Here is a 17,808-nt window from a genome sequence, read left to right as displayed (position 1 = left end):
ATGCGCCACCCACCTTGAGATATAAGTTCTAAGGTCTCAGTATAGTTAAAACGGCTGCCCCACCCTTCAAACTGAAACGCATTACTGCTTCACGGCAGAAAATAGGCAAGGCGGTGGTACAACCCGCGTGGACTCACAAGAGGTCCTACCACCAGTAAGCACTTGACGGTATCCAGATGTTGGGAGTAGACCACGGGCCCAAGGATGTTTTAGGGCTCTACCTCACCAGCACTCTCCCACCCGACGTCTGATCTCCGCCCGGGTTTGGAAACATGTCAGGGTAGGGAGGTTCCCGCGGTCTACACTTAGGCAATAGGGCAAAAGACTCAAGTGATGTTAAATGGTTACCTGATATTCGGAAATCTAATCGAGAGATTTGAGATAGGCTACCGGGTTCGCCAGAGAAACAGATAGACGCGAATTTACTGGTGATAATGCGTGTTAGGAGTTTGGCAGGTTTAGTGTCGCTGACGGTCTATTTGGGTCGTGATGCTACCATGGGTTCTGTTTCAATAGGTAGCAATAACCTTCAAATCAAATCAAACCAAAATAAAATAAAAAAATTATTCATCATAAATGATAGTACATACTTGTTGAACGTCAAAAGAACTACCTCCAATTCCAATTGTAGTGGTAAGTGACATGGTCACTACACAAGGGGGTCGCGGGTTCGAATCCCGCCAAGGGAAGATATTTGTATGATAAATATAAATGTCTTTTCCAGGGTTATGGATGTATATTAAATATAACTAGTCAGGTCATAAGTATTGTCACACAGTTAAAACTTTTCTTTTAGAATGCTGGCCACAAAAAAGTTTATTGAATTCGAATTTCGAATTGTTCATGAAAATAAAAATGTATACTTTTAGAATTTTACTCATTTTTAAATATGGAGTGGACGCTTAAAGAAGACCGTGTTGCAGTTATTGCGTTGCGTCGTCGCGGTTACGCGCCAATTCAAATTTTTAACATACTGAAAATTTTGAATATAACCAAAAGATTCGTTTATCGTACCATCAAACGATACAATGAAGACTCTAGTGTAGATGACAGGTCAAGAAGTGGTCGCCCTCGGTCTGTTAGGACTCAAGCAGTGATAAAAGCTGTGAAGGCGCGAATTCAAAGAAATCCCAAACGTAAGCAGAAACTGTTGGCCCTTCAGATGGGGTTAAGCAGAACCACGGTGAAAAGGGTGTTAAATGAAGACTTAGGGCTTCGGGCATATCGAAGAAAATCAGGACATCGTTTGAATGCTCGTCTAATGGACCTGAGACTGAAGAGATGCCGCGCTTTGTTGAAGCGGTACGCGGGAAAAAAATATCGGGAAATTTTTTTTTCGGATGAAAAATTTTTTGCCGTAGAAGAGAGCTACAACAAACAAAATGATAAGGTGTACGCACATAGTAGTGAAGAAGCGAGCAACCGTATTCCGCGTGTCCAACGAGGTCATTTTCCATCCTCGCTCATGGTATGGTTGGGAGTTTCTTATTGGGGCTTAACAGAGGTACATTTTTGTGAGAAAGGTGTAAAAACGAATGCAGTTGTGTATCAAAATACAGTCCTGACGAACCTTGTGGAACCTGTTTCTCATACCATGTTCAATAACAGACACTGGGTATTCCAACAAGATTCGGCGCCAGCTCATAGAGCGAAGAGCACACAAGACTGGCTGGCGGCGCGTGAAATCGACTTCATCCGGCACGAAGACTGGCCCTCCTCCAGTCCAGATTTGAATCCGTTAGATTACAAGATATGGCAACACTTGGAGGAAAAGGCGTGCTCAAAGCCTCATCCCAATTTGGAGTCACTCAAGACATCCTTGATTAAGGCAGCCGCCGATATTGACATGGACCTCGTTCGTGCTGCGATAGACGACTGGCCGCGCAGATTGAAGGCCTGTATTCAAAATCACAGAGGTCATTTTGAATAAACTTTAGTGTCATAAGAATCTGTTTTGTTAAGTTCATTTTGGTATATGAATGGTTACATAATGAATAAACTTGTTTCAATTATTTTACATTAAACATGTGACAGAATTTATGACCTGACTAGGTATGTATGTGTATAATAAAAAACTTAAATTTATTTCCGTTATCTGGTACCTGTAACTCAAGTTCTTTACGAACTTAGCACGGGAACAGTTAACGTGGCGTGATTGTTAGTAAATATTTATTTATTTATTTATTTATTACAAAAAAAAAGAAAAAAGAAAAGTAGCCTTCGTCCTGAGAAGAATTGGCAAGAAACTCAGAGGGCATGTCTTTTTTTTTAATATTAGTTTTTTTTTATATTAGATTATTTTCAAATATTCATTTTTACAATGAGTATTATAACGTAACAATTATTGCAATATTGAAATGCCCGGAGCGAGCAACTCATTCCCACTTTGTGCAATCTTCTAGATAATCATTGACTTTATAGTAAGCTTTATTGCACAGATGTTCTTTAATAGTTTTCTTAAGCCTATGTATATGTAGGTTCTGAACATCTTGTGGGATTTTGTTGTACAGGCGCACAGACAAGCACCCGAATGAATTTCGTATCTTATGTAACCTACTCATCGGCACAACAAGCTTGTGTTTGTTCCTAGTATTTCAGGATTGCGGTTTGCCCTTGATATCGCGAGTTCCCTTGTTAAAGCCGTGACATTAGCGTTTGAAGAGTCGGACAACGACCTCATTTCTCAAGGCGTATACTGTCATTAAAGCTCCAGTTACCATTTAACCTGTAGTACAGCTGTATATTACCTCTCCTCCTCCTCCTCGAGTCGTGTTCCTCATGTCTGAGGGTCGTGACCACCATCACCCATGAGCTTCAATCTTAGGATCTTTTTCCACTTTCCCCTGTCCACGGCGTCATGCAGCGCGCTGTACACTGTACTGTCCAAAGCGGTGCGGATCTGATCGGACCAACGAGTATGGCTGCGGCCTCTAGATCTGTTGCCTTCAACTTTCCCTGTGATCATAAGTTTTTCCAGGTTATCGCCGTCTTTCCTCGCAATGTGACCAAAATATTCGAGGATCCGCTTCAGACATACAGTAGACAGTCTGATTTTGATGCCCAGTTGCTTCAATATCGACACGTTAGTCCGGAAGGCTGTCCACGGAATTCTTAGCATGCGTCTCCAACACCACATTACAGGGTTACATTACCTCTACAGGGCAATAAATAACAAATTGTCTAAATCCGTAGCACTACTTTCGTAGCTTCGTAGCCGTAGCACTGTAACCGTAGCCTCGTAGTCAAAGCGCTACGTTTTCAGAAAAGCACCTAAATAAAAACTGATTACCAGGAATTGGCCTAGTATAGACATCTTGGGCAATCGATATAGCCTCTTATCTCCTACCAATGTTGTAAAACTCGCGCAAGCGCTGTTTGGAAATGAAGGTAGGGATTGACTCAAGTTCCCATAAGTTCTTAGTGTCGGGTGATTATTTACCGACTCCTCAAATAGTGTGATATCTTAAAAAGTCGTAGTGGGCCTTAGTGGTCACTAGTACGCCACAAGGGAGTACCATTTTTTCTAAAAGAAAAATGACCTATTTTAAAATTTTCGCCGCCATAAAATATAATTTTTTGCTAAAAGTCGCATTTTTATCTGACGTTATACTATCAGTATTCTCCGGATACTGCTTATAAACAAGTGATTTATATTCTCAGACATATGCCTTAATAAACAATTCTAAGCAATTATATCTATATATTAATACGTGAAGCAAAAACTTTGTATCCGTTTTGACGAAAATTGCGCGGACGAAGGAGTATGAAATTTTCCACACTTATAGAGAATACAGAGAAGAAGTGCACAATACTAATAATTTTTTTTAAATTATGCATTAATAATACATTAAATCAGTAATGAAAACATTACACACCCTACCATGTATTTGACGCACACACACATTCATACTATTTATTGTCAAACTTTTGTTCTTGACATCTGTTGTCAAATCGAGATTAAATATTGTTTGTCTTTGTTAATATTTTTTATAGTGTAGTCTTGGCGAAATTTGTGATTATAGAAGTATAAAATACAATCATAATAGTGTACAAACTTACAATTCCAATTAATTATAGTCGACTACTGCCGGACCACTAGCATGATTAAATGTCACAAGTGGCTTCACCCGCCTGGTCAATAAAAATTCTCAGTGTAGTTTCAAATGTGAATGAGATGTTTTAGCGGGATAAAAGATAACTTAAATCAGTCTCCTGAACTAAGAACATCACTATAAAAATCATGTCAATCCGTTGCCTCGTTGTGACGTGAATGAAGAACAAACAAACACACATTCACATTTATAATATTAATTAAAACAATAAGTAAAATTATATGAGCAAGATCATTAGTATGAATAACAATCTTAATTTTGAAGTGAATTTTGCGATTAAAATCTCATAGCCTGATGATAATCGCATCCCTATATTTTGTAGGGCATTCAAAATCGTTTTTTTGAAGTGAAAACTTATTTAGAATCGTTGTGATTTCAAACCGGATGCAACGGAAAAAACGACAGGTAAGAGACACAAATACAAAAATGTGTAGGATGAAGCCAGCAAAGAATGAGACAGAAATAATACAGCGCCATCTGTGAGATTTTTTAATACTAACGTGTGTATGAAAGCTCTTGTAGTGAATTTTAATTTAGGATTATACGTGAAATTAAAATATCAATTCACAGAGGGCGCTACCTTACAATTATTTACTAATGACAAAATTTTACATATACTTAAGACGTTTAGAATAATTGTATTTTAATTTTGGAAAGTTTCACTTCTACCACGTGTGAATTGCACACATTTTGTTTTTTTTTTTTAAACAAACAATAAAATACTATACGTCCCCCCAATGAATACGAAACTTTTAAAAATACTTTTTTACCGCGTCCCGTAAATCTTAATAAAGTCTAATAAAGAAAAAAAAATATATACACGGAAAGAGTTGCTGTAGTCCCAATACGCAGTCTATAAATCAATTTATATCCCGCTGTATTGACGCTGTATAGATTTTAGGACCAAATATATTTTTATTTTTTTTTATTGCTTAGATGGGTGGACGAGCTCACAGCCCACCTGGTGTTAAGTGGTTACTGGAGCCCATGGACATCTGGAACGCAAATGCGCCACCCACCTTGAGATATAAGCTCTAAGATCTCAGTATAGTTACAACGGCTGCTCTACCCTTCAAACCGAAACGCATTACTGCTTCACGGCAGAAATAGGCAGGGTGGTTGAGTGAATGAAGAAGTTTTCAAGTCACACACAAGTTTTGAATTCGTCGTGGTCTAAAGGGTAAGACATCCAGTGCATTTGTATCTAACGATGCAACGGTGTTCGAATCCCGCAGGCGGGTACCAATTTTTCTAATGAAATATATACTTAACAAATGTTCACGATTGACTTCCACGGTGAAGGAATAACATCGTATAATAAAAATCAAATCCGCAAAATTATAATTTGCGTAATTACTGGTGCTAGGACGTCTTGTGAGTCCGCACGGGTAGGTACCACCGGCAGCCGTTGTAACTCTACTGGGATCTTAGAACTTATATCTCAAGGTGAGTGGCGGCATTTACGTTGTAAATATCTATGGCCTCTAGTAGCCACTTAACACTAGGTGGGCTGTCAGCTCGTCCACACATCTAATCAATAAAAAAATAAAAAAGGCATAGTATTAATACTAAATTCCCGATAACTATGTAACGTCCATGCAGCTAGTACAAATGGCGGTATAAATTTTGTGTCTTAGGTGCGAGTCGTGAGCAATGATTTGTGGCCGGCGACGCTGCCATTACTCAAGGAGGCTCAAAGTTTATACTCATTATATTTGTGGCACTCTTGGGAATTGAGGATTGGGCGTTTTTTTTGAAGTGAAAACTTCTTTAGAATCGTTGTGATTTCAAACCGGATGCAACGGAAAAAACGACAGGTAAGAGACACAAATACAAAAATGTGTAGGATGAAGCCAGCAAAGAATGAGACAGAAAGAGATTACATACTATTTAATACAGCGCCATCTGTGAGATTTTTTAATACTAACGTGTGTATGAAAGCTCTTGTAGTGAATTTTAATTTAGGATTATACGTGAAATTAAAATATCAATTCACAGAGGGCGCTACCTTACAATTATTTACTAATGACAAAATTTTACATATACTTAAGACGTTTAGGATAATTGTATTTTAATTTTGGAAGGTTTCACTTCTACCACGTGTGAATTGCACACATTTTGTATTATTTTCTTGTACAATCTGCCGTTGCGCTTGTGATATCTATCTTAGTACACAAGATGTTCGAAAAGATGCCTGAATCTCGCTGACATGACGTTTTCAAGTTATGTTTGTATACAAGTTCCGGTCAACCACATCAGGGGCTCTCGTACAATGAGACGTACTGATGGCTTAGCATAATATCGATATCATAATTATGATAGTCCAGTCAAGCTTAGCATTTTTACAACAGTTTATCTTTCCTAACACTATTACGTGAACGGGAGTGTGTCTGTACGTTGTAGATGTTGACTCTATTCTATCGTTTTTTTTTTATTGCATAGTTGGTTGGTGCTCACAACCCACCTGGTGTTAAGTGGTTACTGGAGCCCATAGACATCCACAACGTAAATGCGCCACCCACCTTGAGATATAAGTTCTAAGGTCTCGAGTATAGTTACAACGGCTGCCCCACCCTTCAAACCGAAACGCATTACTGCTTCACGGCAGAAATAGGCGGGGTGGTGGTACCCACCCGCGCGAACTCACGAGAGGTCCTACCACCAGTAAATTAAATAGTTTAAGTTATTTTCAATGTTAATTGTTTACGATGAGGCAGTACTTTATCAAATATTTAAATAAATAAGAAAAAAATAGTGTTTCCGTTGACTTCGTCGCGAGAACAACACACACATAAATAATATAGACATAACTAAAACAGAACATAATCAGCAAAGTAGTCGGTACGTACAAAACGGGTTGACAAAGGGCCCTGGTCTGTCTGTCTGTCCAGAACAATGGGGTCCCGCGGGCGGACGGCAGATTAAAAAAGTCTGAAACGAAAGATTAATGTGTATATAGTGAGACGAGTCGGGGCCATAACTATGTATAGTTTTGAAGGTTTTTTTTTTTAAGAAAACGCATTCAAACTGTTTTGAGCTTTTAAAACTGTGACTCTGCTTCGGGGTCACTAAACTGTAGGGCAATTATTATTGCTTTCGCGGGCCACCACGCGGAAAGCTGAATTTTTAACCAGTGTGTGCCCAACCACACACTGAAGACTATTGAACATACATGAGTCGTCTATTATCAAAGGTGGCAATCTGTGCATTTGAACAAAAAAATGTTATTGATATGTCAATACAGATTGATTTGAATATAATCAGCTCCTTCAAAGAATACGGTTCAAAACCTGCATTAAATAAAGGTTAATACTTAACCTGTTATTTATCTAAGATGTCGTTCAGAAGAGTTTTGTGACTGCCAATGGAATACAAAGTCAATAATTCGTTTTTCTGATTTACCAATAATTGTCCAAAAGTCACATTGCCGGCTTTGATAATAGTCGACTCACATATACATTTGGCCATTTCGAATGTGTTAGTATAATTATATTATGTGTTCTTTGTCGGTAAACTTTTTCAAAATCGTTTCCAAGCGCTCAAAGAAAGTTCTCGAATACATGCTTGCGAATACATGCACGAATGCGAATGCTTTTTACTGGTGGTAGGACCTCTTGTGAGTCCGCACGGGTAGGTACCACTACCCCGCCTATTTCTGCCGTGAAGCAGTAATGCGTTTCGGTTTGAAGGGTGGGGCAGCCGTTGTAACTATACTGAGACCTTAGAACTTATATCTCAAGGTGGGTGGTGTAGATGTCTATGGACTCCAGTAACCACTCAGCCCCAGGTGGACTGTGAGCACGTCCACACACCTAAGCAATAAATAAATAAAACATTGGTTTTAATTTTTAGATACAGTTACGTCTTGCCCTAAAACTATTTAAGAAGGTCCTTTCTTAAATACCGCGTGTTTTAATGATTAATTGGGTCCCACATATGTGGATACTAAATTCAAAACGGCGTTGAAGAAGCGTTCGTCCAATACCGCTCTGAAAAGTTATATAATAATAAAACAGTCTTGATAAAATAAACTAAAAAGAATTTTTTTTTTTTTGGTGCATTGTAATATCTGTATTTGGTGTCTTCGTGAGCACTCACAAAGAGGTCGTCCAGGTATGCGTTTTGTTAATGATACTTTGCTGCAGCGAAAAGCGCATTCATTGACTTTTGACTTTGGTTCGAGAGCTAGGTATTGTTTTGAATTTTTTACCTCTTTTTTTTTCTCCTATCTCATCGTTCATAGCCTTGAGGGGCTGTTCCGGTTTTATCGGGTTGATAAGCGAGCTCATGGAGTCAGGCCTGAGAGAGGTGGCGAAGATGTGCTCTAAAAAGAGCAGTTTTCCGCTAAATCTACCACCGGATCGAAATCGCGACCCATTGCGAAGATCCGGCGAGAAACTGTGTGTTGTCTCTTCGGGTTGAAATTCACGCTGAACTCTTTAGTTTTTTTTATTGCTTAAATGGATGAACGAGCTCACAGCCCACCTGGTGTTAAGTGGTTACTGGAGCTTATAGACGTCTACGACGTAAATGCGCCACCCAACTTGAGATATAAGTTCTAAAGTCTCAAGTATAGTTACAACGGCTGCCCCACCCTTCAAACCGAAATGCTTCACGGCAGAATTAGGCAGGGTGGTAGTACCTACACGCGCGGACTCACCAGAGGTCCTACCACTATTAAGTAACCACCAGTAATTATCAGCAAGGCCGCAGGATCAGACGCATATGATAAGGTTATCGCAAACATATCCAGCTCTTGGCCTATAAGCATTATTGCGGGAACGAACCACGAAAAAAAGGGCCGGTAAATGTCGAGCCAGACGTGCGCCGCTGACGAAAAAAAAAACTTAACGGCCGTTTGTATTGCTCTTGGAGCTTTTTCATTTTTCACTTTGCGGCGCTTACGTTGGAGCGCTTTCGTCGTCGTTAAAAGCACGGCGATATTTTTACGTTAATGCTCTAGTTAAATGTTTACGATAGCTAGACGAGCGCACGGTTCGCTTTGTGTTAAGTGAAGAAAAACTAGTGTTCTCGGTCTGTGTTTTTTTTTAATTAAAATTTTATTTTTTATTTTTTTATTGCTTCGATGAGTGGACGAGCTCACAGCCCACCTGGTTTTAAGTGGTTACTGGAGCCCATAGACATCCACAACGTAAATGCGCCACCCACCTTGAGATATAAGTTCTAAGGTCTCAAGTAAGTTACAACGGCTGCCCCACCCTTCAAACCGAAACGCATTACTGCTTCACGGCAGAAATAGGCAGGGTGGTGGTACCTACCCGCGCGGACTCACAAGAGGTGCTACCACCAGTAAGTTTAATCTCTTAATCTTAATCTCGACCCGACCTTGGCATTGCCGCGTGCGTCTTAGCATCGCCTGAGAATGACACAGATGTTCCGCTTAATAGTTTTACGGTTTTATTTCTGGTTGTCACGTCTAGGTTTTGATAGTCTTTATAAATAAATAATTGTTTAAAAAAACTAACAAAATATGCTTTTAAAGAATGTCCAACTAAAAAAAGCGTGGGATGCTTTTCAGGATATTATCAAAATAACCCTTCTACTCATATCTGTTCATGAAATATTTATAACTACTGATACCATGCACCCCACGGTTTTTATTACAATAAAATTATTTTTTCTTACACTACTTTTAAATCAAATTGATTAAAATTTATTTTTAATTTTTTAGTTAATTTTCTATAACATCATATTTTGTTAGTTTTTTTTAAACTATTATTTATTTTTAATTTTTTAGTTGAATTTAAATTTTTTTCAATTTTTTTTTTAATTATTGTATGGTCATCGGTCCTTAATAGGTATACCAAATTTCGAGTTAATCCGACGTTTTGTAGTGGGTCAAAATCATGTTCAAAGATTCCGTTACATACTAACATACATACGTCTGAAGCTAATAAAAGCGTATTAAAAAGCAATTCACGTAAATGCATTGTAATAATTTTAATTCAATGAAACTTGGCTTCGTAAATCGATCTGGTATACCAGAATAAGAGGCGAGAGAGGCATACGCATTTTTGTGCTTAAGCCCGCAACCGCTTAAGAGCGGGTGGGCCGTGCGATCCATCCATCTAGGGCTAACAAAAGAAAACGGCCAAAGATTATGAGCTATTCCGTGCGACGGTACTAAAATAAGAGTTTTTTTTTTATTGCCCTTGTAGGCAGACGAGCATACGGCCCACCTGATGGTGAGTGGTTACCGTCGCCCATGGACTTCAGCAATGCCAGGGGCAGAGCCAAGCCGCTGCCTGCCGCTAAGAGTACAAAGCGATTGCGTTCGTATTAAAAAAAAAATACATGTGTGCAATTCACACGTGGTAGAAGTGAAACCTTCCAAAATTAAAATACAATTATCCTAAACGTCTTAAGTATATGTAAAATTTTGTCATTAGTAAATAATTGTAAGGTAGCGCCCTCTGTGAATTGATATTTTAATTTCACGTATAATCCGTTAGTTAGTAGCACGTTAGTATTAAAAAATCTCACAGATGGCGCTGTATTAAATAGTATGTATATTTCTGTCTCATTCTTTGCTGGCTTCATCCTTACACATTTTTGTATTTGTGTCTCTTACCTGTCGTTTTTTCCGTTGCATCCGGTTTGAAATCACAACGATTCTAAAGAAGTTTTCACTTCAAAAAAAAAAACCCAAACAAACAATTCTACAATTACAAATTAACTTGTCCTATGTCGCCGCAATAATTTGCGATCACTTTAATGCGTATTTAAATAACGGGAAACGAGTAATTAAGAATGAGTGAATCACTCGGCGTACGTACATAAAGCAGGTCTTAATTAGTACGCAGGTGCGGGGCGAGACGCGGGCTTAACTTAGTGCGCGGAGGGGAGAAGGAGCGGTAAATATTATATCAATTTATTGTTCCGTGTTAATTGTTCGCCTGTTTGTGATGCTTGGGGTGGTTTACGCGTTGCGACGTAATGTTTTTGATAGTCACCCATAGGTTTTGCGCGGGTAGGTACCACCGCGTTGCCTATTTCCGCCGTGAAGCAGTAATGCGTTTCGGTTTGAAGGGTGGGGCAGCCATGCTCGCAGCCACCAGGTGGGCTGTGAGCTAGTCCACCCATCTAAGCAATAAAAAAAGGGATTTTTTCGCCGAATCTTCTCAGTGGATCCGATCTGGTGGTAGACCCAGCGGAATGCTCTTGCTAAGGCTAGTGTTAGCAGCTTTTTGGAGCGCCGTGAGCTCACCTACTCGCTTAGTCATCTAATATGGCCCCCCGAGGTCACTAGGATAAAATTTAAAAGAAATATTAAAATAAGAATAAAGCTTGAAGATTTTTAAAAGCATTTAAAGATTCTAAGATCCTAAATATGCCGACGGGTGAAAGCGGAAAATTCGTAACTTGCATTTTAGGCTTAAACACTTTTTACAATATTCTTGTATAAAAAAAATACTAATACTAATAATAGTCTGTATCTCGTTTTCCTAGGATTACATTTTTCATTAAATTTTATAGCAATTTCTCAGCTTTATATTTCAATAAATATAATATGAGCTGTGATTTTTTTCGAAATATTTTTTTTGGTTTGGTGTAAAGTTGGATTTTTCAAGTTACGACAATTCTGTTTTCTACCATCAATTTCTAATCGTTTTCATGATAAGACTTGATTAATTTTAAAATGAGCAGTCCAAAATCGAACCCGCGATTCGCAAAGCATTGCGCTCATTAATCCTAAGGCGGTTTATTACAAAACTTGTACATTACATAAGTTAGTTTTGTTCTCTCGTTCCGGCTTAGCCGAAATGTGAAGGGCTCGAGAGAGACGGAGAATTCCACACACGGCACATGCCGATAATGAATATGGCCATTTCGAATTTTTGTTAAGGCCCATACATTCGCTTCAAGAAAAATAATTACTTAATATAAATTAATAAATTAGGTGAAATTAATGTACAATAGAGGTCCCGCAGTAGTCGAAATTCGACTATAATTAATTGGAATTGTAAGTTTGTACACTATTATGATTGTATTTTATACTTCTATAATCACAAATTTTGCCAAGGCTACACTATGAAAAAATATTAATAAAGACAAACAATATTTAATCTATTCTCAATTTGACAACAGACGTCAAGAACAAAAGTTTGACAATAAATAGTATGCATGCGTGTGCGCGTCAAATACATGGTATGTAGTGTGTGTAATGTTTTCTTTATTGATTTCATGTATCTTTTATGCACTATTTTAAAAAAATATTAGCATTGTGCACTTCTTCTCTATATTCTCTATAAGCGTGGAAAATTTCATACTCCTCCGTCCGCGCAATTTTCGTACAAAAGGGATACAAAGTTTTTGCTTCACGTATTAATATATAGATATACTCATAGTATTGTAGTTATCTTCATTTTTCATCCTTAAATCAAATTTATCTTGTAATAGGGAATGCTGTGTATAAGAGAAACGATATAGCTTGCTTTGCCCTTTCCCTCTCTCCACGGTCGAGTGGTTCGCGAGACGCTCTGTCTATTCTCTCACTCTCTCCCTTCCTAAATCATATCTTTTCTCTCTAGCCGTAACGAATCTGTCGCGAGTTAAATTTTACTCTCGACTCGCCTAAAGAAGTTTCACTTCAAAAATTACTTCATCGTGAAAGTCGTCCGTGAAGTGTGTTTGAAAGTCGCAGTGATCTAAAGAATAAGACGTCCGGTGCATTCGTATGTATCGATTCACCAGTGTTCGAATCCCGCAGGCGGGTACCAATTTTTCTAATGAAATACGTACTTAACAAATGTTCACGATTGACTTCCGCGGTGAAGGAATAATATCGTGTAATAAAATCAAACCCGAAAAATTGTAATTTGCAAAATTATAGATGATAGGACCTCTTGTGAGTCGGGTTGGTACCACCATTTCTGCCTATTTCTGCCGTGAAGCAGTAATGCGTTTCGGTTTGAGGGGTGGGGCAGCCGTTGCTCTGAGACCTTATAACTCATATCTCAAGGTGGGTGGCGGCATTTACATTGTAGATGTCTATTGGCTCCAGTGACCACTTAACACCAGGTGGGCTGTGAGCTCGTCCATACATCTAAGCAATAAAAAGAGCACAAACAATACGAGCTCATAAATTTGAATACGGCTCCTCCTTAAATGTTTGGTGCATGTACTGGTCCTAATCTCAATTCTCGAAAGTTCGGGTCAGCAATTAATGAACTTTGATAATAAAATCGAAACTAATTAAGAAACATTTGAGGCCCGTTGTGTTTTGACGTTTCATATGTTTTACCTAATTTAGTTAATTGTAACGGAATTAAATTTGAATGTATGAATTTGAAATTAACCAGAGCAGTTTAGTGTGAGCTTTCTTTCTTTCTTTTTTTTTCCTGTCTATGCTGATAGCCTTTAGAGGCTATTTCAGCTTCACCCTAACGTGTGTAGGGTCACGGGGCTCCAACCAGAGTCTTGCTAACATTGACCCTAGCAAGAGTAGTGCTTCGCAGAATCTACCACCTGATTGGAAACGCGACCCACTGAGAAGATCCGGCGAGAAACTCAGTGGACTGTGTCTGAGGGTTAATTCACTCGTCGAGCCCTTCGTCGCAAGCGACGGATTCGACGAGGACAGTGACCAGAAACTTTCTTTCGCTTTGGTGACTGTTGTCCCACGGGGGATACAGCAAAAATAGTTTTAAATTAACACACACATAATACTTTTTTTATGGTAAATTACGCCACAAGGCAATGTGAGTTGATAAAAATTGTTTTTATTGGTATTGTAGGCAGCCGAGCTTACGGCCCACCTGATGGTGAGTGATTACCGTCGCCCATGGACGTTAGCAATGCCAGGGGTTGAGCCAAGCCGCTGCGTATCTTTACGTACTCTCCACAAGCCTCGTTTGAAGAAGGACATGTCATAGCGCTCGGAAAACACCGTGGAGGGGAGTTCATTCCAAAGCCAGATGGTACGTGGCAAAAAAGATCTCTGGAAACGCGCTGTGGATGAACGCAATGGGTCTAGGTAGTATGGATGAACTCTACAAACAATTCCTCAGAGCACTCCTCATGGAACATACCGTACAAAATACAGAGGGAACCCAAGTCCCTCCGCAGGCCCGGAGGGTTCCAAACGATCCGTGAGAATGGGATTATCGATAATCCAAATGGCTCTCTTCTTCTGTATGCTTTCTTCTTCTGTATGCCTTCTTCTTCTTCTCGCTTCCATTTCTTCAATACTAAGAGTCGGAACCACCTTATCGCAACAAAATTTTATTCCGGATCATTCCACGCCATTTGCTTTCTATTTGCCGCCGAGTCTAGAGCGTCGTCAACTGTGGTGTCGAGAGTAGTGCGGAGCTGGTCAGTCTATCTATGCCAATCCCACTTTTGCGTCTCTATACAGGGTGTCCCAGAAAGAATCGATAATCCTATAACACCTCATAGTAGAGCTATAGGGGACTCAAAAAAAATATCTTAGGTAGCACCCAAATTAAAAATAAAGAAAAAATACCAGATTTCATTATTAAAATTTAAGTTCAGATTAACTTTTATAAAAAATAACACTAGCTACTCATATGATTTCCTGCATATTCCTTAGTATAGACCATGTAGAATATTATAACACCAAAAAGCCTATGGATTTCATTTATTTGTAGCTGTTGTATATTCCAGAAACGCACAGCAGTATGGAAAATATCAAGTTTTTTTTTTTTTAAATACGTAAAAAAAAAATTGATTGCCTTTGTAGGCAGACGAGCGTACGGCCCACCTGATGGTAAGTGGTTACCGTCGCCCAGCAATGCCAGGAGCAGAGCCAAGCCGCTGCCTACCGAGCCAGGCCGCTGTTTAGATACTTACCACCTGAGATAGTTTTTTTTGTGTATCGCCAATAGCTCTTCTATGAAGTGTTTTAGGATTAGCGGTAGGCAGCGGCTTGGCTCTGCCCCTGGCATTGCTGAAGTCCATGGGCGACGGTAACCACTCACCATCAGGCGGGCCGTATGCCCGTCTGCCTACAAAGGCAATAAAAAAAAAACATTCTGGGACACCCTGTATATCGGTGGTTTACGGACGAGACACAGTGTTAGGTGAAAATCTTTTTTCAATCCAATGCAAACGTAAAATAATTCGTCCTAAGTCGCATACTTTGTTATTAGGTGTCCGCTAATGCCCACATTAACTTGGTCTCAATTTACCAATGTAAATTGAAAGCTCTCTCGGCCACCTGAGGTCTGTGCCGAGTTAATTTACAGCAACGGGTTAATACGCGGCGAGGCGGTCGCGGATTCCGCCTTCCGGACCAGGCCCTAATGGCCGTTGTTGTCGCCGAGCGATTTGCGATTTAATATTCAGTGAATGCCTAATTTGAAAGTTTGCGCTCGTGCGAAAAGCGTTGGCCGAAGCTGTTTTTGATTTAGGGTTTATTAAAATGAAAATATAGTTTTATTTATTTACTAGCCGTAATCACTTCGCTGGGCATTTAAAATTTACATTATTTATTGTCATTATTATTAGGAAGTCCAATACTCATATAAATATATAGCCTATCCATTAAGTACATGTATTTTCTACACGGATACCAAGTTTCAAGTCAATCGAATGCATGGTTCAGTAGTTATTACGGAACATCCGTTAAAAACCACTGTAGATTTATATATTAGTATAGATTGCTTAGATGGATGAACGAAGTCAGGGCCCACCTGGTGTTAATTGGTTACCGGAGCCCATAGACATCTACAACGTAAATACCGCCTCCCACCTTGAGATATGAGTAGGAAGGTCTTAGTTATTACCGTACAACGGCTGCCCCGCCCTTTAAACCGAAACGCATTACTGCTTCACGGCAGAGATAGGCAAGGTGGTGGTACCTACCTGCGCGGACTCACAAGACGTCCTACCACCAGTAATTACGCAAATTATAATTTAGCGGATTTATTTTTATTTTTGTTACATGATGTTTTTCCGTCACCGTGGAAGTCAAACGTAAACATATGTTAAGTACGTATTTCATTAGAAAATTTGAATTGGAAGTAGATGAGAGGTGACGAAAACTGGGATCAGTGACGTAAATTGCGAGAGGCTTATGCTCAGCGATGATCATATGTCGATTGATGACAATTAAATCTATACTAATATTATAAAGAGGAAAGATTTGTTTGTTTGTTTGTTTCGGATAGGCTCCGAAACTACTGGACCGATTTGAAAAATTCTTTTTACATTAGAAGCCGACATTGTCCCTGATGAACATAGGCTACTTTTTTTTATTTTAATTTTTTGTTTTCATGTGTGTTTTAATGTTTCCGAAGCGAAGCGAGGGCGGGTCGCTAGTCAAGTTATAAAAGGAATGTCGTTTTTTTTTAGATAAGTGATCGAGTTATCAAGTATGTAGAGTCCGTAGACATCTCAACGGAAATACCACCACATGTGTACCCTGGAATACAATGTTATAGTCACTATTTATATCGTATAAAGACTGTCCCATCATAAACACTACTAGGACACGAAAAATTAATCTAATTAAATGCATACGCAATTCACTCTTTTTGTATTTATCGATTTAATTTCAGAATGATCTCGAAGGTTTCGCGTCGAATTCCCTTTCGAACATTCTAGATGAATACAAAGTTAGCGAAATTCAGAACAGCGAACGTCTTAAAGGTAACGGTTTGAATATTTATGAACGGTACGTTGTCTGAAGTCGTCGCGGCCTAAAGGATAAGACGGCCGATGCATTGGTACTAAGTGATGCCACTGTACCGGTGTTCGAATCCCGCAAGCGGCTACCAAATTTTCTAATGAAATACGTACTGGACAAATGTTCACGATTGACTTCCGCTGTGAAGGAATAACATCGTGCTATAAAAATGAAACCCGCAAAATTATAATTTGCGTAATCACTGGTGGTAGGATGTCTTATGAACCGGACGGATAGGTCCCACCGTTTTGTCTAAGGATGGAGCAATAGTTGTACTATAAAAATTTAGACTTAGAACTCATGTCTCAAGATGGATGGTGGGATTTACGTTGTTCATATCTATGGGCTCCGGCAACCTATTAATACCAAGTTAGCCGTGAGCTCCTTCACCCATAAGACGATGATGTTAACGTAGTACCGTTGTAAGCATGCTCCAACCTAACAGCAAGAGAAACATTAATTTGTCGGCCCGTCGACCCGTGCAGCCAAAAATATTACTCATTGCAGTTGGAACCATTACCAACCTTTTCGTAATTAAAAGATAGCAATATACCGTAGATAGCAACGTTAATGACCACATAGAATTTAGCACGAAATAGAGAGTATACTTTTTTATTTTTTATTGCTTAGATGGGTGGACGAGCTCACAGCCCACCTGATGTTAAGTGGTTACTGGAGCCCATAGACATCTACAACGTAGACACGCCACCCACATTGAGATACAAGTTCTAAGTCTTAGTATAGTTACAACGGCTGCCCCACCCTTCAAACCGGAACGCATTACTGCTTTACGACAGAAATAGGCAGGGTGGTGTTACCTGCCCGCGCGGACTCACAAGTGGTCCTACCACCAGTAGTACTTTTGCGTAAATACTTTTTATTATGTGTATCTCACAAAAGGTGAAAAGGTAAGGTAATTTTTTAAACATCACCCTGCCATTAGCCAAGCACTGTATACCAAGCTGGATGTATAGTGTAATAATATAATAATACCGTGCGCCAAGCCTCAGTTCGTGAAATATGGAG

The 17,808-nt window shown here is 39.3% G+C and overlaps 1 protein-coding gene across 3 annotated transcripts in view; it reads left to right on the top strand.

Moving 5' to 3' along the window:
* The window catches only part of LOC101742237 (uncharacterized), a 43,463-nt gene that overhangs the window by 10,294 nt on the left and 15,361 nt on the right, over nucleotides 1-17,808 (top strand). For 2 of the 3 annotated variants that reach the window (XR_002431637.3, XM_004933278.5), the window contains exon 10: nucleotides 16,655-16,745. Coding sequence is in view for 2 of the 3 variants with exons in the window: in XM_004933278.5 (XP_004933335.2) it covers nucleotides 16,655-16,745 (91 nt within the window). In the remaining variant the exon portion in view is untranslated. Of the gene's footprint in view, nucleotides 1-5,893; nucleotides 5,930-16,654; nucleotides 16,746-17,808 lie in introns of those variants that run through there. The other variant, XM_062673593.1, reaches the window with a different exon arrangement.

Source organism: Bombyx mori, chromosome 2 (genome assembly GCF_030269925.1).
Source record: "Bombyx mori chromosome 2, ASM3026992v2".
Classification (NCBI taxonomy): Eukaryota; Metazoa; Arthropoda; class Insecta; order Lepidoptera; family Bombycidae; genus Bombyx; species Bombyx mori.
Note: the sequence above shows the minus strand (reverse complement) of the source record. Positions and strands in the feature narration are given on the sequence as shown.